The following is a 26311-nucleotide window of genomic DNA, read 5'->3' on the forward strand; positions in this document are numbered from 1 at the left end:
TGTGTGACTCTGGGCACGCCACTTAAATTCTCTGTGTCTCTGTTCCTTTTCTGTAAAATAAACCCCCCTACTTTATAAGCTATTGGTAAAATTAAATTAGTAAATGTATGTAAAATGTGTCTAGCACATAATAAGTGCTACATAAATATTTACTGTGCTCATACCATTATTTTGATCTTTGGCATATAATATTCATTCAACTAAGTTACAATTTTCTTTGAGGACCTGACCCACATCTGATTCATTTTTATGAATCAAATCTCCACTGTCTTGCACAGAGTAAGTAAATATTGAAGATGTTTATAATCATAATTATTAGAGAGTCCAAATCAAAGTTTTAAATAGTTTATTTTGAAGATAACATTTTCTTTTTTTCTTTTTTTTTGAGAGGTTTTCTCTATAGGGCGCGTGCGCTTGCCAGACAAACAGAGAGAGACATAGAGATAGAAAGCGAAAAATCACCCCCCAGGGGGGATGGTCACGCCTCAATCCCTTCTCCTCCATTATCCTCTCGGGATCTTGGGCACGCACACACACACGCCCGGTGTGAGTTCTAAGCCACCGGGTCCGGGACGCGAACCACAGTTGACTACGTGGGAGTCCAGCGACATAGCCATTACGCTAACTGCTAGTTCCCATGAAGATAACATTTTCTTTTTAAAATGAGCTACAATAGGTCATGGAGCAAATATTTAAAATGTATAAATATTCTGTTTGAAAAGCACACAAAATATATGAAGAAGCATGCCCTTCTCCAATTTTACATTTATCTCAGAGAGACACCATATAGATAACTGCAATTTATTGACTGGATAAGAAAAAAAATGTTTATAGGAATTTGAAAGAAGTGGCTGAAATGTTCAGAAAAGAATTCATTGAGATGATGGGATGTAATTGTACTTCAATGAAAATAGTAACTTTTAGAACAAAACTCAAATAAGTCAGCTCTCCTGTTAATATGAGCCAATACTTAAATAAATATGCATTGTACCAGACACTATATTTGACAGCTGACCTTACTCATTGCACTTATACTTCCAAATAGTCACAAAAGAAAGATTATTATTATCACACCCATTTTACAAATGGGGCAACCAAGACATAGCAAGGCAATGTTAAATAATTTGTCGAAGTCACTTACTAGTAAAAAATAGAGCCAGGATCAAAACTCAGGGACAATTGGATTAAGAGCCTTTATTCTTCACTGCCACCTGAATCACCTTTGAAACATCCAGACCAGGAGTTCCAGCTCACTATTTGTTGAACTGTTTGTAATAACACATGTTTTGTTTTGTTTTGTTTTTGAGAGAGAGAGAGAGAAATTTTGACCATTAGGGCATGTGCATTCACCAGAGAGAGACAGAGAGACTGAAAGCGAGAAATCACCCCTCAATCCCTTCTCCTCCATTCTCCTCTTGTGATTTTGGGCATGCATGCACATACACCTGGCATTTTTCAAGCTTCTGGGTCTGGGACTCAAATTGCATGCAACCTTGTGGAAGTCCAGTGACGTAACCATTACGCCATCTGCTGGTCCCTGTAATAACACATTTTAATTGGATTCATTATAATTTTGTTTTCTATTACTCTGTCTTAACAACCATGCCACAGTCTAGCCCTACATTTTAAACTTACGTACATTATCCGTGGGGCTGAACAAAAGTTGTTATTTTTCATTTATTTCTGACCGACTTGATCTTTTTACTACAGTAACAAGTCATCAAATTTTTCATCTGTGTAATGAAAGTTTGAAGGTTTGTTAGTAATCCCCACACCACTCAACAATAATAATTAATTTAAAATAAAACAATATACTTTTTTAACATACTTCACCTTTGCCCATTCATTTCCTAGAAAGAACTTAGTGTATTATGGAAAGCTTATACACTTATAAGTGTATAAGGTCTATTTTTTTCTCAAGTTTTCCTGTCTTTTAGCTTAAATATCTTAGTAAACCATAAAGCTTGTTTTGTAAAATTTATTATTACTATTGGACTCTTTTACAAAAGAAGTATGTCTAAAACTTAAAATACAAACTTACAGAAGTTTTAATTGTTTCAAGAAAATGGCAAATAAAAGAAGAATATTTATCTCATTTTCCTGCAGAATCCAAACTTATTTCTGGTAGATTAAGTCCTGAAGGCAAATCTTTTCTCTGTGTCTTCACCATAGTCCCAGTGAATTGGAAAATCAAGGACAAATATTGTGTATAACTGAAAATTGAAAATGTTTATTTGACTTCAAGAACACACAAAGCAGTATTACTCTGTCCCATCTATGTTTACCTTTCTTTAATTTCTCCTTGAAACTTTTTCCCAGTGTTTTCCCTATTCTTGAAGAATTTAATTCTAACTTAATGTCTCTATATAGTGAAACTCTTTGAGAAATACCAGGAAAGAGTTGTAGGTAATGCCATTCTTGGTACTGCTACAGAAAGGATATTTTCCATTTGCAAAATATCAGGAAGAAAGTGACAGCACCTACCCTCTAACCTCCAGCAACACTCACATCTCTGGTATGAAAAATCAAAAGTAATACCTGGGGTTTTGGCAGTGAGTATATTTTCTGTTATGATAGTCTTACTTTCAGCAGAATCAGTTCAGGCCAGCTGCCCCAGCAGCAGATTATATAAATCTACATTTTCCAGCAGCATTAATCTTTTAGCACTATACGAGGTTCATTAAGCAGGGTCAAACAAATTCTTATTCCATGAGGGCTTGCTAAAAACCTTACAGTAGCAATATGAAAGGCAGTAGAGTCCTTGCATATATCTTTTGACTATTCCTCTGAAATTGCTGCTTTTTAAAAAATACTGATAGGATTTCAATATTAAAAAGTATTATTATTATTATTTCCAGAGGGCATGCATGCTTACAAGAAAGAGAGAGAAAGCACTCTCCAACAGGGCCTGGTCATGCTGCAGTACTTTTTCTTCCATTTCCTCACCTTGTCAGGATTTGGGGCATGCATGCACACATGCCCAGAGTGTTTTTCAGGCCAGCAGGACTGGACTCAAACTGTGCTTGGACATGTGGAATCCAATTTTTTTTTTTATTTTGAGAGGTTTTCGCTATAGGGCGCATGCACTTGACAGAGAGAGAGAGAAAGTGAGAAATCCCCCCCCATGGGGGATGGACACGCCGCAATCCCTTCTCCTCCATTCTCCTCTCGGGATCTTGGGCACGCACGCACATGTGCCTGGCGTGAGTTTTAAGCCACCCAGTCCGGGACGCGAATCATGGGAGTCCAGCGACGTAGCCATTACGCTAACTGCTGGTCCCGCTGGAATCCAACTTATTATGCATAGTGCTTAACCACGGCACTATGGTTCTGGTCCCAAACAGTATTTTAGAAATTGTTTTTCTCTTTATTCATGATAGAGTATATGCATGACACACATGCAGAGAGGGAGAGAGAGAGGGGAGCACCCTCCATACTATCTGGCCATGCCTTGATCCCCTTCCTCCAGTCTTCAAGCCCGTTGAATCTTAGGCACTCACTTATGTGCCTAGTGTTTCAGGCTGACTGGGCTGGGGATGAATCCCCAGCCATGTGGGGTCTGGCTTCTTCTGAGAGAGCATTGCCTCTATGCCACAGAGTGGGCTCCCCTCTTTTATTTTTAATTAATGTTTAGTCATTCCTTTTTTCCATTAACAAGAATTCTGAGAGAGAGCATATCCAAGTGGGTTTTGATACCATGATCTACCCCTAGTCTCTACCAGCCCCAGACCATGGGCATGCGCATGCTCAGAATACTCAAGGAAGTCTCTGGGTGTAAACCCAAGGTTTCCCATTTAGCTCAGTCTTATAGGAAGTTGTGTTTTACTGCAGCATCACTGTCCAGCCCTTAGTGACTCATTTCTCTATGGTCAAGTGAAACTGTACAGATAATTGCCACAGCATTTATCATACTTTAACGAAGTTTCTTGTTTACATGTCTCTCATTCCCTCTTTGTGTCTTATATCAGCAGCAGCAGCAGCGTAGTGCTTGGCTCATGATAAATGTTTAATTAATGTATGTTGAATGAAAACGCTGGTGTGAGAAAAGAGGAGTTAGGAAAGTAATGGAGGCATACGCTAAGTTAAGCATTAAACATGGATTGATAGATGGTCTAGGGGCTGCATTACAGGGCAGTCTTGCCAGGGTTATTTCAAACAGAGGAAAAGTTTTGCTATAAGTATGGACATAGGAATATGAGACAATGGCCATGGGAATGTCAGAGGATGGGGCCATCATGTAGAGGCCTCAAAGTGGTCAAGAAACCTAGATACTGAAAAACAAAGCAAGCAACTCCATGGAGTACTTGAACAGGAGCTTATTAGAGGGCGACTTATAGATGGGAAAGGTTAGGCAGAAAGCAGCCCAGAAGCATTCATGGATATACTCCACTCTGCCTTGAAGAAAACAAAGGGGATAAACAATATATATAAAAAAAAACAGGGGCCAGCAGTTGGAATAATGGCTATGTCACTGAACTCCCATGTAGTCAACCGTGGTTCGAGTCCCGGATCCAGTGGCTTAAGCTCACGCCAGGCGCATGTGCGTGTGTGCCCAAGATCCCAAGAGAAGAATGGAGGAGAAGATATTGCGACATGGCCATCCCCCCTGGGGGATCACTGTCCAGCCCTTAGTGACTCATTTCTCTATGGTCAAGTGAAACTGTACAGATAATTGCCACAGCATTTATCATACTTTAACGAAGTTTCTTGTTTACATGTCTCTCATTCCCTCTTTGTGTCTTATATCAGCAGCAGCAGCAGCGTAGTGCTTGGCTCATGATAAATGTTTAATTAATGTATGTTGAATGAAAACGCTGGTGTGAGAAAAGAGGAGTTAGGAAAGTAATGGAGGCATACGCTAAGTTAAGCATTAAACATGGATTGATAGATGGTCTAGGGGCTGCATTACAGGGCAGTCTTGCCAGGGTTATTTCAAACAGAGGAAAAGTTTTGCTATAAGTATGGACATAGGAATATGAGACAATGGCCATGGGAATGTCAGAGGATGGGGCCATCATGTAGAGGCCTCAAAGTGGTCAAGAAACCTAGATACTGAAAAACAAAGCAAGCAACTCCATGGAGTACTTGAACAGGAGCTTATTAGAGGGCGACTTATAGATGGGAAAGGTTAGGCAGAAAGCAGCCCAGAAGCATTCATGGATATACTCCACTCTGCCTTGAAGAAAACAAAGGGGATAAACAATATATATAAAAAAAAACAGGGGCCAGCAGTTGGAATAATGGCTATGTCACTGAACTCCCATGTAGTCAACCGTGGTTCGAGTCCCGGATCCAGTGGCTTAAGCTCACGCCAGGCGCATGTGCGTGTGTGCCCAAGATCCCAAGAGAAGAATGGAGGAGAAGATATTGCGACATGGCCATCCCCCCTGGGGGGGTGATTTCTCGCTTTCTATCTCTCTGTTTGCCTGGTGAGCACACACACACTATAGCTGAAACCTCTAAAATATATATATATATATATGAAATACTGACTTTAGTCATGGGTCATCAGTGGATCCTGAAGGTCTCTTTCTTTCTGTTCCCACAGGTTGTTATTTTGTATTTTGAGCCGAGCACATTTCGCTGTATTCTCCTCAGATGGGTCCGGCTTCTTGGTTTTGCTACTGTCTATGGAACTGTCACTCTCAAGCTTCACAGGTATACTAGATTTTTCTACTCTGTTTCCATGAAAGGATCATAGTGTTTGTATTATGTGTAACTGTAAGCTGGGTTAGCCACTTAAATGCTCTAATTACAAGAATTTATTAATAGACAGCAAGAACATATCTGTTTGAGGCAACCTCTTTTGGATCCTGTGGGGAAATCTTTAATACAACTGAACTCTTTGAACAAGAGTAAAACATGTCATGGGTTCTGGAAAGGGGTATTTTTAAATAAATAAGTTTAGAATGTGAAACTGTATTTACTAGCTAAAAACAGCAGAGGATTCAAAGATAGTGCAGGAAAAATAATGCTACACATCCAAAGGTATCATAGAACCCCCTAGTAGAATTCAGCAATATGTTATTAGACAACTACTGTCCTGCTTGCTCAAGTTACGTGCCTCAGGCTACTCCTGCTGATAGTCTGTGGGCAAAATTAAAAACAATAGTGTTCTTTGTTTAACCAGTATATTCCACTGATCATCAGCCTTAGAAAATTGAAAATAGGGTAAATTCTCTTACACTTAGTTTCCAAACTATCTAAATATTGGGAAGAATTAGAAAGCCCTAAAATAAATTACCTATCCACAAAAGCTAAGGATGGTAGGAAAATATTTCAAAAAGTATCCCCTTGCCTCCTGCTTCCAAGTTTAAAGAAAGCCTGAATGTAGCAGTGCTAAAGAGCAGAGGAGAGAAAAATTAAATTTCTCCTAAAGGATAAAACTGTGGCTATAGAGAAACCCATTTACATTGATCAGCTTTAAAGCTATTTGATAACCATAGTAAGCTATGTATATTTCTATGCTAATTTGACTATATGTGTTTCTGAATAAAAGTCTTCTAACATGGTTCATACAATGGTTTATCTTAGATGTCATACTATGTATTATATTTTTTGTCTTAAAATGCCCCCTTTTTAACCTTTTAAAAAATGCAGTAATTACACTCCCACACCAAAATCTCCATTTCTTTACTCTCTCTCTTTCTCTCTCTCTCTTTCTTCTTTTTTTTTTTTGGTGTGATATTTAATCAATGGGGGTGGTCTTGGTTATGTTTAAGGGACAAATGTGAACATCCTTGACTCTCAGAATTCCTTTCTTATGTATGTGCTATAATACCAAGAATAATGGACTGGATTTCAAGAGGTCTGATTTAACTTCTAGTAATACTGAAAGAACAGGAGCCTTCTTAAGACTTGAAAACGCCCTGTCTTCCTACTAGTCAAGCACTTAACTGTATATTAAGTCCATGTAGTATAATACTTAGTGCCTTTCAGTTTGCTTATTTGTCTTCACTTTAATTTACCTTCTCCTTGAAGGCAGCCTTACCAATGAATCCCAGCACTCAGCACAATGTCTGACACATTGGTGGTGTTTAATATATTGATGTATTAGAGATGAGTCAAAGTGCCAGATGCAGACCTGGAAGCTTCTTCCCACAATTCTCTCATACATAAAACCTTCCTGTTCCCTTATCACTGTGTGCTACCTCAGTGTGTCCTCCAGAGACTGGAACCCATAACGTTGTGGTCTGCAAGAGGATGTTTAGGGATGTGAGCACATTATTAAATAGTACTCACTTGTTGAATGAGAGTTACTTCCATTCAGGCTCTCTTCCAATCTTTCTGATTATTTCCAAGAGAAAGAGTAGTTTGGAGCTAATAGATCCTTCACACATGCCAATCTGCTGCTAATCTTTGTGTGAAAGAACCCATCAGGCTTTGCACTCAGAGCTTTCTACTGCAATGCTGTCCCAGATGAAATTCATTCATTTCGTTTCCCTGTATTTATTTTTATGGTTACTTTCTGTTATGGACAACATTATCTATGAGTTTTGCACTTAGGTAGTGATACAAGATTTCCTTTAATATATTTTGAAACAATAAATAGAAATCTGCTTGAAGAAAATGTTAGTTGGTACACAAATGCAGCAGAAGTCTTGAGGGTAGTATACAAGTGATTGGAATTTGGGAAAGTAGGTTGCCGCTTTTTCTTTTTTCTTTATCTTAGGGACTGGAATTAAAACTATTTTCTCTTTACCGTGTGTCTCTAGAAGTCATTATAGTGAAGAATTACTCCACTGACAGCTTAAATTTAGTGGAAACTACTTCTAATTTAATGAGCTGAATTATTTTTATCCTATATGAACCATACAGCTTTTCTATTATATGCGGGCTTTTCTCCCCATATTGCTTAAATTTAATTGATTCTAATATTGTTTGAGTCCACAAAGTGAGTAATCAATCAGCTTCCCAAAGAAGTGTGAGCAACCTGAAAGAAGGAGCCAAACCAGCTTTGTTTCCCCATATTTAGTGTTGTACTCTGTCCATATTGTATTATATATTCAGATATTTGTTGAATGAGTGAACGGGTGAATAGTTATAGTGAATGGAGCCACAGGAGGTTTTTTGGGGCTGGTCTACATCCCTTAAATTAAGTAACATGTGGTCCCTAACTAAAGGACTTCTAAGGTTTTGTAGTGACATGATAGAAAGACATAAATTCCAACAAATCCAAATTTGAATCCCATTTCTGCCATTACCTATTTATATGATCAAGAATAAATTAATATCTGAGAATTCATTTTCTTACCTATAAAATAATTTAATACTTCATCTATAAAACTGTAATAATTAATATAATTTGAGTTTATGTGAATATACCAATAGGGTTTTTTGGTTCAAAATCTGGTTTGCAGAATCAAAGTAGAATGAGCAAAGAAATAGTGTATCATGAATTAGTCCTATCTTCCTATGAAGATAGGAAATTAGGAATGGTGATATATAAAAATTACTGTTAGGGAACTAGCAGTTAGTGTAATGGCTATGTTGCTGGACTCCAACATAGTTGACTGCGGTTTGCGTCCCAGACCCGGTGGCTTAAAACTCACGTCGGACGTGTGTGCGTGCGTGCCCAAGATCCTGAGAGGAGAATGGAGGAGAAGGGATTGCGGTGTGCCCATCCCTCCTGGGGGGGGGGGTTGTTTTCTCACTTTCTGTCTCTATGTCTCTCTCTGTCTGTCTGGTGAGCGCACACGCCCTATAGCGAAAACCTCTCCAAAAAAAAAAAAAATTACTGTTATAGTCTCTTGAAGACAAGACAGATTTTTAAAAGACCTGAGTTTTCATATTATTTCAACCATTCCCTTTAGGTTTAGTGGAATTATTAAACATTTCTTTCTCTATCTCCTGTCTCATAATGACTGACTGCAGCAGTTATAGAGTCCCTAAGGCACTGAAAATGTGAAATAAATGTGAAAAAGGAGCAGGATCTACTTTGTCTCCAGAAACGGTAATACCAGTCTGGGATAGGAAGTAAAATCTTCATTCGCTTTTATTTACTCTCCCACATTTTCCTTTGGTAGTCTCTTCTCATGTTTGAGAGTCATACAGCCAAAGGCTGCCACAGCAATGTAAAGGAAAGCTGTGAGAGTTCTCACTTAACAAATGCAGTGTGGGTACACCAAGTGGGAAGACTGGGGATGGACTGCTCTGTCCCTTCAGAGAGGAGCATTTTATCACTGACATTGTTTAGAATCACTAGCATAAGGTGATTATAAAAAAACCAGAGCAACCTTTAGTTGCTTTATTATTGCCTAAGTTCTCTCCAGGCCACAGACCCCCTGGTCAGACCACTCCCACAGCCCACCTCATTGACACAGCATTTCATCAGGGCACTTGAAAAAGAGAGGTTGGTACTGGTTTTAGCTAGTTTAATGTAGACCGTAAGTAGAAAGAGCTGCAGTAAGTGAAAATGAAGAAGATGCATTTATAAAAACGAGCTTCCTTTGGTAACAGTAGGTATGTTTGACGTAGTACATGAATGATGTAGGGAGGATCTAAAAGAACATCTAGTACTTCCCTGAATGTGTGGGTTCACAGAATACCTGCTAAGCTTATTTTCTGGGATTTGTTTAGTTTGTTTTCAAGAAACTTGGGAAGGCACTATCTCTAGGCCCAGAAAAGTCGGGTTTATTTTCAGGAGATAAAATAGAGGAAATGTTCTTAAATGAAAGGAGGTGGAAAGAGATTTTAAAACTTAATGCTGAAAACACTTTCCTGTTCCTTGGGATATGGTTTCTGAAAAGATATTGGCTTTTTCCTCTTTTAAGGCTAATCAAGAGAAAAAAAAAAAAAAAAAAAAAAAAAAAACAAACCACAAAAGACTTTTTCTGTCCTATGTTTAAAAAGAGTATTTTAGCAAGCTGTGAAAAGCTTTTTTCTGGCCCTGGACTGGGATTTGTCATTTCATGCATTATTCAGTACGCCTTGCTCTGGGTAAATCTGTGGCAGTTTACTGTGCTCTTTAGCACCAAATGTTTACAGTTCGTGGGAAGGTTTCTTTTTTAGTTTCCTAGTAAATTTTAAAAAGTGATATTGGGAAATCTTTTTATTTATTTCATATATTCTTATATGGATACATAAAACATGGTAACATAACCTTAAAATTTTTTTGAGAGGTTTTTGCTATAGGGCACTTGTGCCCGCCAGAAAGAGACAGAGACAGAAAGTGAGAAATCACCCAGCAGGGGGGATGGCCATGCCACAATCCCTTCTCCTCCATTCTCCTCTTGGGATCTTTTGCACGCACTCACGCACAAGCACCCAGTGTGAATTTAAGCCACCAGGTCCAGGACTCAAACCAAGGTAGAGTACATGGGAGTCCAGCGACACAGTCATTAAGCCGACTGCTGGTCCCATACTTTAAATTTTTAAAAAGGCAAGTAAAAGCAATGTGTGGCTATCTAGAAAAACCAAGAGTGGGAATTATAATGACTATCTCTTTTAACTTAACTCTTGACAACCACTGGGTGGCAGAGAATTTAAGATGAGCCTTAGGCAAATGCCTTGAGTGCAGTTAGTGGGCTTTGTTAATTAAGTGTACGCCCATCTTCCTAAATGGAATTGAACAAGATGGTTGTTAGCCCTCATTTATGAAAGACAAAAAAAAAATAGCCTTTAATCTTAGGTGGCTAAAATAATGCCTCTGAGCGACCACAAGGATTCTTTAAAAGTCTTATTGCATTTGCCTCAACATGCAGCTGAATGGTGTTTAAGGTCCCAAGTCAATGGCCCCAACATTTTAGTGTTAAGGGACTTCAAAGCAGTTCTAGCCAGGTGCCCACTTCAGCCTTAGTAATCTACCAATAAACCATCCTTTGAATGTAGCTGTGGACTTTTCATTTTGACAAGGAAATGGGAAACTCTTACGACATGGATCCTGGTAATAACACGGATTTAAGGCCCTCCTTTTTGCTGAGCCTGTTTTAATTTCTGAATTTTACTAGATGCTTTACTCCGAGAAATGGAATACCTTCACATGGAGAATTACTTATACTGACATCTCTCTCTTTCTCTTCTTTTAATTTGGCAGAGGACACATTTGCCTGAGAAAGAGAGAAAGCACCCCCCCTCCCATGGAGTATGGTCATGCCATAATCCCTTCTCCACTTTTCCTTCTTTTAAGGTATTTGGGCATGCACATAGACACACACACACACACACACACACACACACGCACGCACGCACACACACCTACACCTGGAGTTTTTCTCAAGCTGTTAGGTCTGAGATCACTGGGGGGCACTCAAAATCATTATTAAGCTTCTGAGGAAGGTCTCTTTGCCTGTCAGCGAGTACTATTTAGACAGGAAACTGATCAAGTTCCAAAGCCAAAAAGTTCCTTAGACTCAGAGGTGAACTAGAGAACATCTGAGGCTTACCTAACATAACTGCACTTCACATATGCTAGACTAGCTAGATATCTTAGAGAAAAATAACATGCTTAAGATGAAATCTTAGGGCACCAGCAGTTGGCATAATGGCCATGTCGCTGGACTCCCATGTAGTTGACCATGGTTCAAGTCCCAGACCTGGTGGCTTAAATTCACACCAGGCACCTATGAATGTGTGCCCAAGATCCCGAGAGGAGAATGGAGGAGAAGGGATTATGGCATGGCCATCCCCACTGTGGGGTGATTTCTTCCTTTCTGTCTCTGTCTTTCTGGCAAGCATATGCACCCTATAGCATAAACCTCTCCAAAAAAAAAAAAGATGTAATCTTAGAAAATGAAGAATTTAAATGATGTTGAATGACTAACTCCAAAACTGTTATTTTAAGAAATTTGGAAAAAAAAAATAGGTTTGTAAGTGACTTGATTATCTTTTGCTGTTTATTAATACTTAAAGTGTCACCATTGGCTTTCTGAGATTAAAACAGTCTATCTCTCTAGCAATATTTTTCCCATTTTAAGCATATTTCATAAAACAGGAAGTTATTTGAAATTAACTGCCTCTGAGCAGGTATAAATTTGCTTAGTAGTTTTTTTAATTAGGAAGCATTGGTGTGTCATGTTCAGTAAAGACCCATGCTAAAACTATTTATGTGCTATCCTGATACTAATTCTCAGAAATTCTCTGTAGTTATATGCCTTAGCTTTACAGAGCCTCTATTTTTGTCATTTTCATCATTCATTTGCTTGGAAGCACCTAAAAAAAAACGGGCAATCCTTGAAAACCTGAGAAATAAGCAAGTGGCAACTCTAACTTTTCTTTGCTGTACTTCCCTCTCTTGGCATCTGTGTACTCTATCTGGAGATACCTGAGCCTGAGTTCCTTGAGACCTTGCACACAGCTAGCCATTGTGAATGGCTCCTCAAGTAACTGTAAACGAAATATCTTAAGCTCCCAAGAATTGCTTTTTAATTCTCAGATCTCTAGCTAGATGATAAGTCCCTCTGCCCACTCCAGTGATTCAGCCCACTGTCCTGTACACACTAAAGGATCCCAGCTGAGCAGCCTCATGCTGTTAATTGTGTTGGTATGTCTAAGACCCCTAATTAGATATTTCTGTCTTGAATAGCAACATTTAAAAGTTAATATATTTAGTTTACCTATACGAAGTAAAAGATTTGGGAAATAGAAGCATATTGACAAAAGATGTCTTTATAAACTAGAGGTCTATATTTATATAGAATCTTTAGTATCAATTAGCACTTTTTGAATAAAGATGAAAATAAAAACAAATTTTTTTTTTTGGAGAGATTTTTGCTATAGGGCGTGTGCGCTCGCCAGACAGACAGAGAGAGACAGAGAGATAGAAAGCAAGAAATCACCACCCAGAGGGGATGGCCATGCCACAATCCCTTCTCCTCCATTCTCCTCTTGGGATCTTGGGCACGCACGCACACGCGCCTGGCGTGAGTTTAAGCTACCGGGTCCGGGACTCGAACCACGGTTGACTACGTGGGAGTCCAGCGACATAGCCATTATGCTAACTGCTGGTCCCCAAAACAAAATTTTTTTAATTGTTCTTTTCAGCATGTATTAATTATTAGATAGAAATAAAACAGGAATATAGTTCATTAAGAAAAGTGAGGAAACTTAAAACCTGTTTTGTCTGGAACCAGCAGTTAGTTTAATGGTGACTGCGGTTCGAGTCCCGGACCTGGTGACTTAAAACTCACGCTGGACACGTGTGAGTGCATGTCCAAGATCCCGAGAGGAGAATGGAGGAGAAGGGATTGTGGCATGGCCATCCCCCTTGAGGGGTGATTTCTCGCTTTCTGTCTCTCTGTCTCTCTCTGTCTTTCTGGCAAGCCCCCTATAGCAAAAACCTCTCAAAAAAAAAAAATTGTTTTGTCTGATTTCAAATGTCCCACTTGCTTTGTTGTATGACAATGAACTTTTAAGTACACTTTAATTTATAACAACTACACTCAATGCTTCTCATTATTTAGCTTCTCTTGGAAATTACTTATATACAGAATCACAGTATAGTATTTTATCTCTAATTTTTGAAAGGCATTTACATTAGAATATATACTTTGAGGGCTATGTTCCATATTTGAAACATGAGAATCTTTTTGCTTCCTGGATCATTGACATGGGAAGTTGGGGTGCATAGGCCCAATACGCAATGCAGGAATATCAGTGAACCCGATTCTTTGTCTCATACTCACAAAGAATTACAGACATGGACACTGAGGAGGGATAGCAAAATGGAGTCTATTAAGTAAAGGAGGTAACAGCTCCTAGGCAGGGAAAAGTCCAAGAAAATGGGTTGCTGAAGAAGAACTGAGGCAAGGAGTTTTTATCTTGGTCAGGAAGGACTATTTGAACTTGGTCTTGGGGGGGCGTGGGTTTGTACTTGTGTTCTTATCATGGTGGGGGTCATACGTTAGATGAGTCCAGTTAGTCTTCTAATTTTGGAGTGTGTGTGAAGGTCATGAGACTCTGTCTAAAAACTTTGGGCCATAAAGACTATTATCTTCTTCCTGGAAAAAGTCTTAATTGTTATATTTGCTTTAGGTCAATCATTGCAAATTATTTCTTGTGAGCATCAATTCAGTGAGAGCTGATTTGTTCTTGAGCTACTGTGTCTCCATCTTAACACTCAAGTTATTTTTTAACTTCATTTTGGGCTTATATCTAACTATATTCTTAGGGCACCTACCTCCCACCTCATTGTTATAAGTTCTACTTTTTGTGTGTGTTTGTGTTTGTGTGTGTGTGTGTAAACATGTGTGTGTATTCTAATTAACTTTAAAATTACAAATATAAGCCCGTCTGGTAATTCAGAGTTAGTACTTCTCAGACTATGCCTGGAAAATACTTTATTATTCTAATGTTCATTATTAGCAACTCTGTATATAACTCTCATATGCCCTGAGTAGAAATATTTCTCTTTCTTATGCAAAGTAAATAAGAGAATAAGTGGGAAATTAGATTAATTCCTTCCTGCTGCAAAATGAAGGGGAGCCAGGCTTCTTTGAAATCCAAGGTGAGTCAGTCTTCTATAGCCATCTGTTGTTACCTGCTGCTGTAGTCTGGGCCCAGAGTTATGGCTGCTTTGGGGATGGATACACCTGCAATCCTTCTGAGTCATGTTTTCATTTTATTTAGTTTAATATGATTTCCAACTTGATTTATTCTTTGACCCATATGTTATTTAGAAACATGTTTATTTGCCATATATTTGGAGAATTTTCCATAGATCGTTCTGTTACTGATTTCTAATTTAATTCTAATGCTCTAAATCAGAGCATATATTTTATATGATGTGAATCCTCTTTTTTTAAAAAAATAATTATTTATTTAATTTTATTTATTCATTCATTTATTTTAATTTGACCAGACAGAGATACAGAGAGAGAGAGAGAGAGAGAGAGAGAGAGAGAAAGTGAGAAAGCAAGCCGCCGGGTCCGGTATTCGAACCACACTTGGCCATGTGGGAGTGTCCAGTGACTTAACCACCACACCACCTGCTGGTCCCTATGATGTGAATCCTCTTAAATTTACTGAGATTTATTTTTTGACCCCTTTGATGATCTATCCTGGTGAATGTTTCAGAGGCACTTGAGAAGAATTTGTTTTCTTCTGCTTTGTGGTGGTTTGATATTGCTGTTCAAATATTTTATTTTATTTTTTATGTAAATTTTTAAATTTAAATTTACTTTTACATTCACTATACATCATTACAGAATATAAAATGAGATTTTCCATCCAGAGTACACTGTATATTGTCTCAATCAAGCACATCAACATATGTGTTATTGTCAACAAATAATTTTCCTTTTATTGTTTCCTGTGTATTTTGCTTTTTTCTCTATCCTTGATTCCCTATCTCTCACCCTCTGCCATGTCCCACCCCCCTCCCACACTGTCTCTGGTATTCATGGTTACTTTCTATGTCTCCTCCACACACACACATTTTATTGATTTGCTAAAGATCTTAATTAATCTAAATATTTTCAATAGCAAGCACAGCTGATACATACATATCCATGAAACACAAGTCTTACTTTAGGCGTAAACCTCAGTGAGTAGAATGAACATACCATGAAGCAGCACCTAGCTGTGGCTATATAGCTTACTGCAGTCATCAAATAGATTTTTTTAATGCATTTTTTTAATTTAAAGAAAAACAGTTTTCATGGGTTTTTTTCTCCTGAAACTTTTTTTAAAATTAATTAATTTACATTCATCCCCTAAGCATCATCACAGTGTACAAAATGTGGTTTCCCATCAAGAATATACTGCATAGTGGCTTAATCATGCATGTTACTGTCAATAATTTTCCATTTCTAGTTTCATATATACATAGATATATTTATATATATATTTACCCCTATGTGTGACCCTCTGCCCTTTCGTACCCTCTTCTCACACTATCTCTGGCGTCTACAGTTGTCTTCCATTTCTCTCCCCCCCATTTTATTGATCACACAATTTCTTAAATAATCTAACTACTTTCAGTAGCAAATTCAGCTGGTAATTTCAAGAAAAGCAGTTTTGAAATGGTAAGGAACTTTCCTTAAAACTTAAAGCTAGGAAAAGTATTCTGTTCAAATAGTAGGTACATGAACCTATCAACAGCTCAAGACAGGACAAAAACCCTTCTCTACTCATCCCTTTAATTATTGAGGGACAGATTCGAAATTTATCATTTACTTGTTTCTCTTCACAGTTCTTTCAGCTTTTGATTCTGAATCTGAATTTATGTTCTTAGATGCATAAGCAGGTAGAGTTATGTCCCCTTTGTGGTTGCTCTTTGTATTATTAAATCACCCCCATTTAATCTTTATAATATTCTTTGTACTGAAATCTACTTTGCCTGATATTAATACAGCCACTATGGTTTTATTTTGATTAGTGTTAGCAAGGTATATCTTTTCCCCCAATTTACTTTTAACCTCTTTTTGTCTATATTTAAAGTGCATTTCTTTTTTTAGAGAGATTTTTTGCTATAGGGCACCTGCGCTCAGTAGAGATATAGAGAGAGACAGAACGAGAGAAAGTGAGAAATCGCCCTGCAGGGGGGATTGCAATGCCGCAGTCCCTTCTCCTCCATTCACCTCTCAGCATTCTGGGCATGCACACATGTGCCCAACATAATTTTCAAGCAGCCAGGTCTGAGACTTGATCCACAGTCAGCCATGTCAGAGTCCAACACCTTAACCCCTATGCCATCTGCTGGCGCCTAAAGTGCATTTCTTATAGGAAGCATATAATTGAGTCTTGCTTTGTTAAAAAATCTAATTTGACCATCTCTTCCTTTTAATTGAGGTATTTAGACTATTTACCTTGTTTAAAAATATTTATTATTATTATTATTATTATTATTATTATTTTGCCATGGGACATGTTTGCCCTCTGGAGTGAGACAGAGAAAGACAGTCAGAGGGAAAGTGAGACTACCCACCCATCCCCCACAGGGAAGATAGTCATACAGTAATCCTTTTTCCTTCATTCTCCTGGGATTTGGGGCATGCATGCTCTCATGCCCAGGACTCAGACCACAGTAAGCCATGTGGGAGTCCAGTGCCTTAACCACCATACCACCTACCACATACCCCTACACTATTTACATTTGAACATAACCTGATAAACTTGTTCTAGTAGATAGTATTTCTTTTGTTCCTTCTAATATACCAAGGAATTTAATACTAGAAGTACAACTATTCTAGATATTTCTAGAAATGTACAAATATCAAAAGTGACTCAGTGACTCAAGAGGAAATAAATACATGTCAATAACAATAAAAATCATTTTAATAAAGACTCAGGACTAGACAGCTTCCTGAATGAATTATACCAAAATTTAAAACCAGTTCTTCACAGATAATTCTGCAAAGTAGATACAGCAACACTTCCCAAATCATTCTGTCAATAAGTAGCTAGTATTATCCTCATAACAAGACCAGACAAATATATCACAAGAAAACAAAACTACAAACCAACATCCCTTATAAATCTATATACATAAACCTCAGTAAAATGCTAACAGAATCCAGCAACCTCTAAAAAGGATTATGTGTCATGACCAAGTGGAATTTAGCTCTGAAATGCAAGTGTGATCTAACCCACAAAAATCAACCAGTGGAATAGAGCATGTTAATATAATAAAGGACAAGAAGCACATAATCATCTCAATGGATTCAGAAAAAGTATTTGACAAAAGTATTCGACACACACTCCTCATGACAAAAAACAAACTAGGAATGTAAGGGAATTTCCTCAACATAAAAATGATTCACACACACAAAAAAATAAATAAGTAAAACATAGTGGATGTCATGCTTATTGCTTTAAAGACTGACTTCTCCCCCTAAGATAAGAAATAAAACCAGGATATTGTCTCTTGCCAACATCTATTTACTTCTACTCAATGTCTATTCTTGAAAGTTTTACCTGAGCAATTAGGCCACAGAAAGAAATGAAAGGAATACAAATGGAAAGATGTAAAATTGTCTCTATTGGCACATGACATGACCTGTGGAAAAATTTCTAAGGTATGCAGCAAAAGATTCTATTAGAACTATAAGCACATTTATTAATGTCACAGGAGACAAGATCAATATACAAAAAAAACTATCATATTTTTACACTCTGGCAATAAATAAACTGATATTCAAATTAAGGAGCAATTTCAATTTATAATAGCATAAAAATAAAATACATAGGAATAAACAGAACAACAGAAATAGAAGAGAGATACACAGGAAACTGTAAGACATTGTTGATGGAAATTAAAGCAGACCTAAATAAATTGAAAAAATCCTGTTGATGGCTTGAAAGACTTCATATTGTTAAGTTTGCAATTTGTCCCAAATTCATTCAGTCTAACTCCTATTTAAATCCCAGCTGCCCTGTTTTCACAGAAATTGACAAACTGATCCTAAAATTCATATGGTAATGAAAAGGGCCTAGAATAGTCAAAACAACCTGGAAAAAGAACAAAGTTGGAAGATTCACACTTTCCGACTTTAAAATTTACAAAATCTAGTACAATCAAGAGAGTGTGGTGCTAGCCTAAGAAGAGACATATAGAGCAATAGAATAGGATTGAGAGTTAAGCGTTAAACCTATATATTTTTGGTCTATTAATTTTTGATATAGGTGCTGACACAATTCAATGAGGAAAGAGTAGTCTCTTCAATGATGTGACAACTAGATAGCTACATGTTGAGACAGCTAGATATCCCAAGATGAAAGCATAAAGTCAGGCCTTTACCTTAAACCATTTATAAAAATTAATTCAAAATGGATCAAAAACCTAAATATAAGAGCTATAAGTATAAAATACATAATAAGAAGGAAACATAGTGTATAAATACTCTTAACCTTGCGAAGATACCAGACACACAAGCAACAAAGGAAAGAATGGAATAAATTACATCATCAAAAATGAAATTTTTTTCACATCAAAAGACACTATCAAGAAAGTGAAAAGAAGGGACCAGCAGTTAGTGTAATGGCTATGTCGCTGAACTCCCATGTACTTGACCGTGGTTTGAGTCCCAGACCCGGTGGCTTAAACTCACGCTGCGTGCGTGTGCGTGCATGCCCAAGATCCCGAGAGAAGAATGGAGGAGAAGGGATTGCAGTGTAGCCATCCCCCTTGGAGAGTTATTTCTCGCTTTCTGTCTCTGTCTCTCTCTCTGTCTTTGCCACCACACACACGCTCTAGAGAAAACCCATCAAAAAAAAAAAAAAAAAAAAAAGAAAAAAAGTGAAAAAAACCCTCCAGAATAGGAGAAAATGGAGAAAATATTTGCTTATAATTTATTTGATAAGGGCCTGATATCTGAGATAAATAATTTATTATAATCTAATAGCTAAATGACAATCTTTCATTTTTTTTTTAAGTTTGCTGTAAGATGGGTGTGCTTGCCAGAGAGAGACAAAATGCGAGAAAGAGAGAGAAAGTGAGAAATTATCCCTGCAGGGAGATGCCATGTCACAGTCCCTTCTTCTTTCTACTCTTAAGATTTGGGGCATGCTTGCATACATGCCCTGAATGTTTTTTAAGACACCAGGTCTGGGACTTGAACTGCACATTTGGCCATATGGGATCCAGCTGCCTTAACTTCCACATCACCTGCTGCCCCCACAAAGACAATTTTTAAAATAGAAATTTAATTTGATAAACAATTTTCCAAAGATATGTAAATGGCCTACATATACATGAAAAGATACTTGATTTTTTACTAGTCATTTGAGATATGAAAATCAAAACACAATGAGATTCTACTAAAAATCTATGAGGATAGTTATAATGAAAAAGACAATACAGGAATCTTGGTTGATAGAGATTTGGAGAAATTAAAAACTTCACATTACTGGTGGGATTGTATATGATGCAGCCATTTTCAGAAACAGTTTGGCAGTTTCTTAAAATGTTAAATATAAAGCTACCATATTGAACAGTTTTACTCCTAGGTATATCCATGAGAGTGGAAAATATGGGTCCACACAAAAAAATTATACATCTATTTTTTAGCAACATTACTCACTTAATGCTCATAGCAATATTATAAAAGTACTCATGGTAACCAAGACATGGAAACAGCCCAAATGTCCACTAACTGATTAATAGGTAAATAAAATGGTACAAAATACAGGAAAATGTTTTCAGCCATAAAGTGGAATGATGTACCAATTCATTATCACAGTATAAATAATCCTTAAAGACATCATGTTCAGTAAAAAATAAATCAGACACAGAAAGCCATGTATTCCATTACTTCATTTATATAAAATATCCAAATTTACAGAGATAGAAAGTAGATTCAGGATTAGCAGCAACTGGAGGGAAAAAAGAATGAGGAGTGACTTAATGGATATAAAGTTTCTTTTGGGGGGGGTGACAAAAATGTTCTGGAAGCAGAGGGTGGTTATAATTGCACAGCTTTGTGAATATACTAAAATCACTGAATTCTAATTATAAAAGGGCGAATTTTATGGCATGTAAATTATATCTCAGAAAAAGAATGATTAAACAAATGTAAGCAAGTTGTATAGGCTTTGTGAAAATCAATAGTATTCCACTTATCTTTCATGTTTTTACAGTTTATTTCTTCATGAGAGAGAGAGAAAGAGACTTTCTCAACAAAATCTTTATACCCTGTTCCAAACCAACCTCATCCAGGCCAGATATGTTATTTAACCCACCTATTCAAAATATTGCCATTATAACATGTAATAATTACTGATAAAACCTTTTCTCTTCCTGGTTTGATAAGTCTTCCAAAACTTTATGTATTGACACTTATACTACATCTTGATTCAGCCAGGTACTCAATTGCTAGCATATGAGAAAGTAGAAGTGTAGAGTTAACAGAAGAAAATGGCTAAAGCTGTGAACAGAGAATTCAAGGGAAATGCAAGACAAAGAATAGCATATTTAAAAGAAAACATTCAATAAAACTAATAATTAAAGTAGAGCAAAAATATTAACCTGTAATTTTTTATAAATTTTAATAGAAAAAGGGTTTGTTTTAATTATGATTATCAATAATAGTAAGTTTCCAGTGATGTAAGATACTCTCATATCATGCTGGAGAGAGCATAAATTGGTATAATCCCTCTGAAAGATTTAGTAATATGTATCAAGAACTTTTTAAAAACTGAATTACTGGGACTAGCAGATGGCATAATGGTTAAAATGCTAGATTCCCACATAGTTGATTGTGATTTGAGTCCCAGACCCGACAGCTTAAAACTCACACCAAGCGTGTGTGCGTGCATGCCCAAAATTCTGAGAGGAGAATAGAGGAGAAGAGATTGCAGCATGCCCATCCCTCTAGGGGGTGATTTCTAGCTATCTGTCTCACTATCTCTCTGTGTTTCTCTGGCAAGAGCATGGACCCTATACCAAAAATCTCTCTTAAAAAATAAAACTGAATTATTTTACTTTTTCAAACATAAAGAAAAAATTAACAGTGTGTACAAAAATTTATCTGCAAGAATATTTACTGGAGTGTGGAATATAGTAAAGAAGTAATGACTGGAGAAGCCACACCAGCTTGTGTGGTGATTAAGGTATTGGACTCCAGCATGGCTGACCACAGTTCAAGTCCTAGACCTGGCACTTTGCTTTCTCACTTTCCCTCTCTTTCTGTCTCTCTCTGATGAGTGCACATGCCCTATAGCAAATTAAAAATAATAATAATAAATCTTTAAAAAATGATGATTGAATTAAATGATTGTGTGCTTTTAAAGATTATGCTGCTTACAAATACAGAATGACAGTGCTCAAAATACATATTACATGAAAAATGTAAGTTATATATTATAAGCTTTAGCTTATAAATATTTTATGTATGTATAGAAAAAAATACCAGAGAATAAAATTCAGCTATGTACTAACTAAATGTCTGTCAGTCTAACTAAATCTTTGTCAATTTTACTGGTCTTTTGAAAGAACAAACTTTGGTTCTGTTGATTATCTCTATGTTTTTCTATTCATTCCTTTTATTTTCACCCTAATATTTATTATTTTCTTTCTTCTACTTTGACTTCCATCTGTAGCAACTTAAAGTTCTTCTACTTGAATGTTAATAATGCCATCTAAACAGTTTAAAATATTATTAATAAATCAGACTCAATAGTTGTTAGGTACTCACAGGATCCCCTACATGCTAGCTAATGTATTTTATATATTTTACTGTGGGTTAATGTTGAGGGGACTACAAGGGTAACCTTAAAGGTTTTTTCAGATACTTTTCTTTTTTTTTTTTTTTTTTTTGAGAGGTTTACGCTATAGGGCACATGAGCTCACTAGAAAGACACAGAGAGATAGAAAGCGAGAAATCACTCCCCACGGGGGATGGCCACACCGCAATCCCTTCTCCTCCGTTCTCCTCTGGGGATCTTGGGCACGTACACACACATGCCCAGCGTGAGTTTAAGCCACCGGGTCCAGGACTCAAACATGGGAGTTCAGCGAGATAGCCATTACGCTAACTGCTGGTCCCCAAATATTATATTTTTAACATTTCTTTTATATGGAACTAACATCTAAAATGGATACAACATAGATTTGCAACTATTCTTTGACAGATTGGTAGTTTTCTTTCCTTGTTTTTATAAATGATTACATCTTTTAAATACTAAGTTTATATTTGCAAAGAATTTTATCATCTCTTTGTGATCCCTTATGGTCTGGTACTATTCTTTATCTATACATGTGTGCTAAGAAGACTGAAAAAGTAGAGCAGTAGGTCTTATAAAATCAAATTGCAACTGCCCTCAGAAACAATTTTTGCTGTTAGTCATTTCTACCACATTCCAATCTGCACAGTCTTGATTAAAGAGAAAATAGATTCAAAAAGCTTTCCCTTATGATATCCCTGGGAAGTACTTATGTGTAATTAACCTATTTTAGGGAAAAAGAGCTTTTTTCAGACCACAAAATTAAATCTTGAGTTAAGACAAGAACAAATCAAGATCTAAATGTTAACATTAAAATGGCATCATTTTGGATATTTCCCATCTACAAAACCATGCAATTAGTGGATTAGTGGTCTTTCCCTTTCAAAATTTTAATAAAATTGCTCACTTAAATAATGATGCTATTAGGTAACCATCTGCAAGAAATCTGTTTATAGTGTATATGAAATCATGTTCTTGAATACCAAAGTGTTATATCAAATAGTAAAACACTAAATATTAAAAAGGTCTAATTCTGGAATGAAAATGAATTTAAAATTATTTTTCTGATTAATCAGTACTGAGTAATTGAAATATAAGTATAGAATATATTCTAATAGGTACTTGGCAGAAAATGTTGCAAGAATCCATGTTTACTCTGGATATAAGAAAAGAAACAAGCATGTAATCCCTAAACTTTTGAATAATCTGATTTCTTCTTGATATTCATAATGATCATCCACTTATTGTTTGAAAATTTTTTCTGTAGTATATTAGTGAAGGCATGAGAGCAGTGGGGAGGGAACAGTAGTATTGATCTTTAAATCTTTATCTCTATGCTTTAACGCCAAAGTTTTCAAAACTAAGTTTCTATGGAGCACAGGCACCAAATTTTTGTCAAATGTTCCTTATTTACTATAGTGTTACAACTGCAACAGCTTCAAAGGAGTGGTTTAGAAAATAAGTTTATATTTATGCTGAGTTAAAATAAAGACGGTCTAATTTGAAGTCAACTAGTATTATTAACATCTTTTTGAGGGAGTAATATACTATATTATTTCATTTCCTTCATCTTTTCTTACAGATTTAAGATTGCACAGTAAATTCTTGTGAATGAGGAAGGGTGTACCTAAGTTTAAAATTGTCACATTGTAGATAACTAGTGTGGAGTCCAGAGATATTAAGCCTGGAGAATCTTACATATGCAGACATGGGAGGCAAAGGACAACAAGATGCCTGGAGAGAACCTTTGGCTATACAGTAGTGAGAGAAAGCAGTGTTCAGGAAGGTGCAGACAATGTCCTCCTGTTCTGCAAAAATAAGAACCATTGTTCAAGGGGCCTTCAACAAGTTTGTGGGAAATATGTACTATGAAAAAGCTATACATGTATTTCAAAATTTTTCTCGTTAAAATTTTTTCTAACATATTGTATATTTATGAACAAGATCTAGTTTGAGACCCTAAGAAAAATAAGATGATAATTTAAAAAAAGAAAGCCCCTGTCAAAGTTACATGAATCTGCTAAAATTAAGCAAGCATGAATATCAAATTTATGATGATGCTTTGGTGGATAAGTAGTGAAATTATTCATGTTTTATGAAACGTGTATAGGGACAATGAACCAAATAAATTAGCAGTTTATAAATGGATAATTTGTCTTATAGACAAGAACCAGCTAACAGATAATTCTATTTTTGTAAAATATTGTACCAGAAAACAAATGTTACTTAAGTGAGAATAAGAAGATAGGAATTTTATGGTGATTATTCACTGATTGTGTTACTTAGGATAGTTTCCCTCACAGGGGCTCATAATTCTCCTCTGTTCATTAATAGGATCTTACTAGGTAATACCCAAAGTTCCTTACGGGTTTAACTAAGTTTTGACATATAATAGTATTTCAATCCTCCCTTCTTTTTTTTTTTTTCCTTTTCTGTAATTCCTTCTTATTCTTAATAGTAGGGTTTATAATAATAGCTTGTTGGGCTCTTTCTCTAGAGTTTCTGACTGGGTAGGACTGAATGGCCCCCTAGTTTTCGTTGCTAACAAGATTCTAGGTGATACTGGTGTTGCTTGTTTAAGAACCACTGACATAGATGGCAAGTGGCATCTAAACTGAGAGATGAAGGAAAAAGTAGGATTTAGCTCCATTTGTATTGCTGGGGAGAAGGACAGTGAGGAGATTTGAGGGCAAAGGCACCTATATAACCCAGAGTGACCTGAAGGCTTAAGGATGGAGAGAGTAGTGAAATTTCTGGCCACCACAGCAGAAGCAATGTTAGAGGACTTTACCATATGAAAAAGCTAGGATTTGGATGGAAACCTGCTGAAGGATTGTAAACAGGGAGCAACATTATCAGAAGTACTATGTAGAAAGATCATGGATCAAAGGTTGCAAGACAAATGAAACCAGTTATGAAACTACTGTAGAAACAAGTTGGTGGCCAAGAGCCATGGACAGGGAGTGAGAATGAAGACAAGTAGAAGGATTTGGAAGATATTTAAGAGGTAGAAATTTCTTGATGATTAAATTTATTGGAATGTGGATGAGGGAGAAAAATCAAAGTTTATTGCTAGGTTTCTGCTTTGTGCAGTTGGGTAGCACAAGAACAAAATGTGTTGGATGAGGGAAGAGAGGGAGAGGGGGTGATTTTTAGGTTGGGATCTATTGAGTATATAGTTCTTGAACTCAAGAAAGTGATCTGAACTGAAGATTTAGACTTGGAACTTGCTGGCATGGAGATGATAACTGAAACAAGAGAGCAGATGGAATTACTTGGGTGTGAAAGTCCAATGAGAATAGAAGATGGCTTTGTTTTGTAGATCCTTGAGAAATACTGCCATTTAGGGAGAAGACTGAGCAGGAAGAATCTGTATTAGAGATTAAAAAGGAGACAAGTAGGAAGAAAATCAAGAGAATGTGACATAATGGAAGCCAAGTGCTTCAACCATGCCAAAAACTGGAGAGCTATCCAGTAAATTGAGATGAACTAGATATTGGAAAAAGGCAACTAGTAACCTAAGTACAAATTCTTATAATAAAATTGTATGAACTGTCAAAATTTAAAATTACAACAAATATAGTTATAATCTAATTGCCTTTTATTTGTGATCCATGAATGAGGCAATCTCCATTCAACAAAACATTGGAGAGCTCCCACTGGGCAACAGCAGAACACTGGGTTTTGTAAGGTGGTAACAAGGAAATAGAACAATAGGGAAAAAAAGGAATTGTTTAGCATCAGGTTACTTTAGGTTATTTTTTGTAAGGATTAAAAGAGTTACTTCTTTATTATGCTAATTGAGTAGATTGATTTTTCCTGCTTCAGGAAAATGGTCCAATTTGAGATCTGTGTGTTTCCTTAAAGATTCTGATTAAGTGGCATTACATTTTGGTTTGGTGTGTTGAGGCCTAGTATAGTAGTTTACTCCAAAACAGGGGTCACCTATCATTTTGTTTAACATAACTTAAACCAGAAATGTGTGGAAAATAATAAAGTTTAGGCAGTTAAAGAGTGTGATAGACAATTCTCGGGTTGTCTTTTTTCTTTAACATTTCCACATAGTGTTCATGAATTTATTTATTTTTAATAATGAGAACCGAAAGTATAATTTAAATATACCTTTTCAGGACCAGCAGAAGACATAATGGTTATATCACTGGACTCCAATGTAGTCGACTGCAGTTCAAGTCCTGGACTTGGTGGTTTAAAA

The 26311-nt window shown here is 36.6% G+C and overlaps 1 protein-coding gene across 1 annotated transcript in view; it reads left to right on the top strand.

The window, feature by feature from the left end:
* GPR158 (G protein-coupled receptor 158) overlaps positions 1-26311 on the top strand; it is a 483854-nt gene that overhangs the window by 414465 nt on the left and 43078 nt on the right. Inside the window, exon 10 of the mRNA XM_027770684.1 lies at positions 5549-5658. Within this exon, the coding sequence (XP_027626485.1) occupies positions 5549-5658 (110 nt within the window). The remainder of the gene's footprint in view (positions 1-5548; positions 5659-26311) is intronic.

Source organism: Tupaia chinensis, unplaced genomic scaffold (assembly GCF_000334495.1).
Source record: "Tupaia chinensis unplaced genomic scaffold, TupChi_1.0 Scaffold000001_1, whole genome shotgun sequence".
Classification (NCBI taxonomy): Eukaryota; Metazoa; Chordata; class Mammalia; order Scandentia; family Tupaiidae; genus Tupaia; species Tupaia belangeri.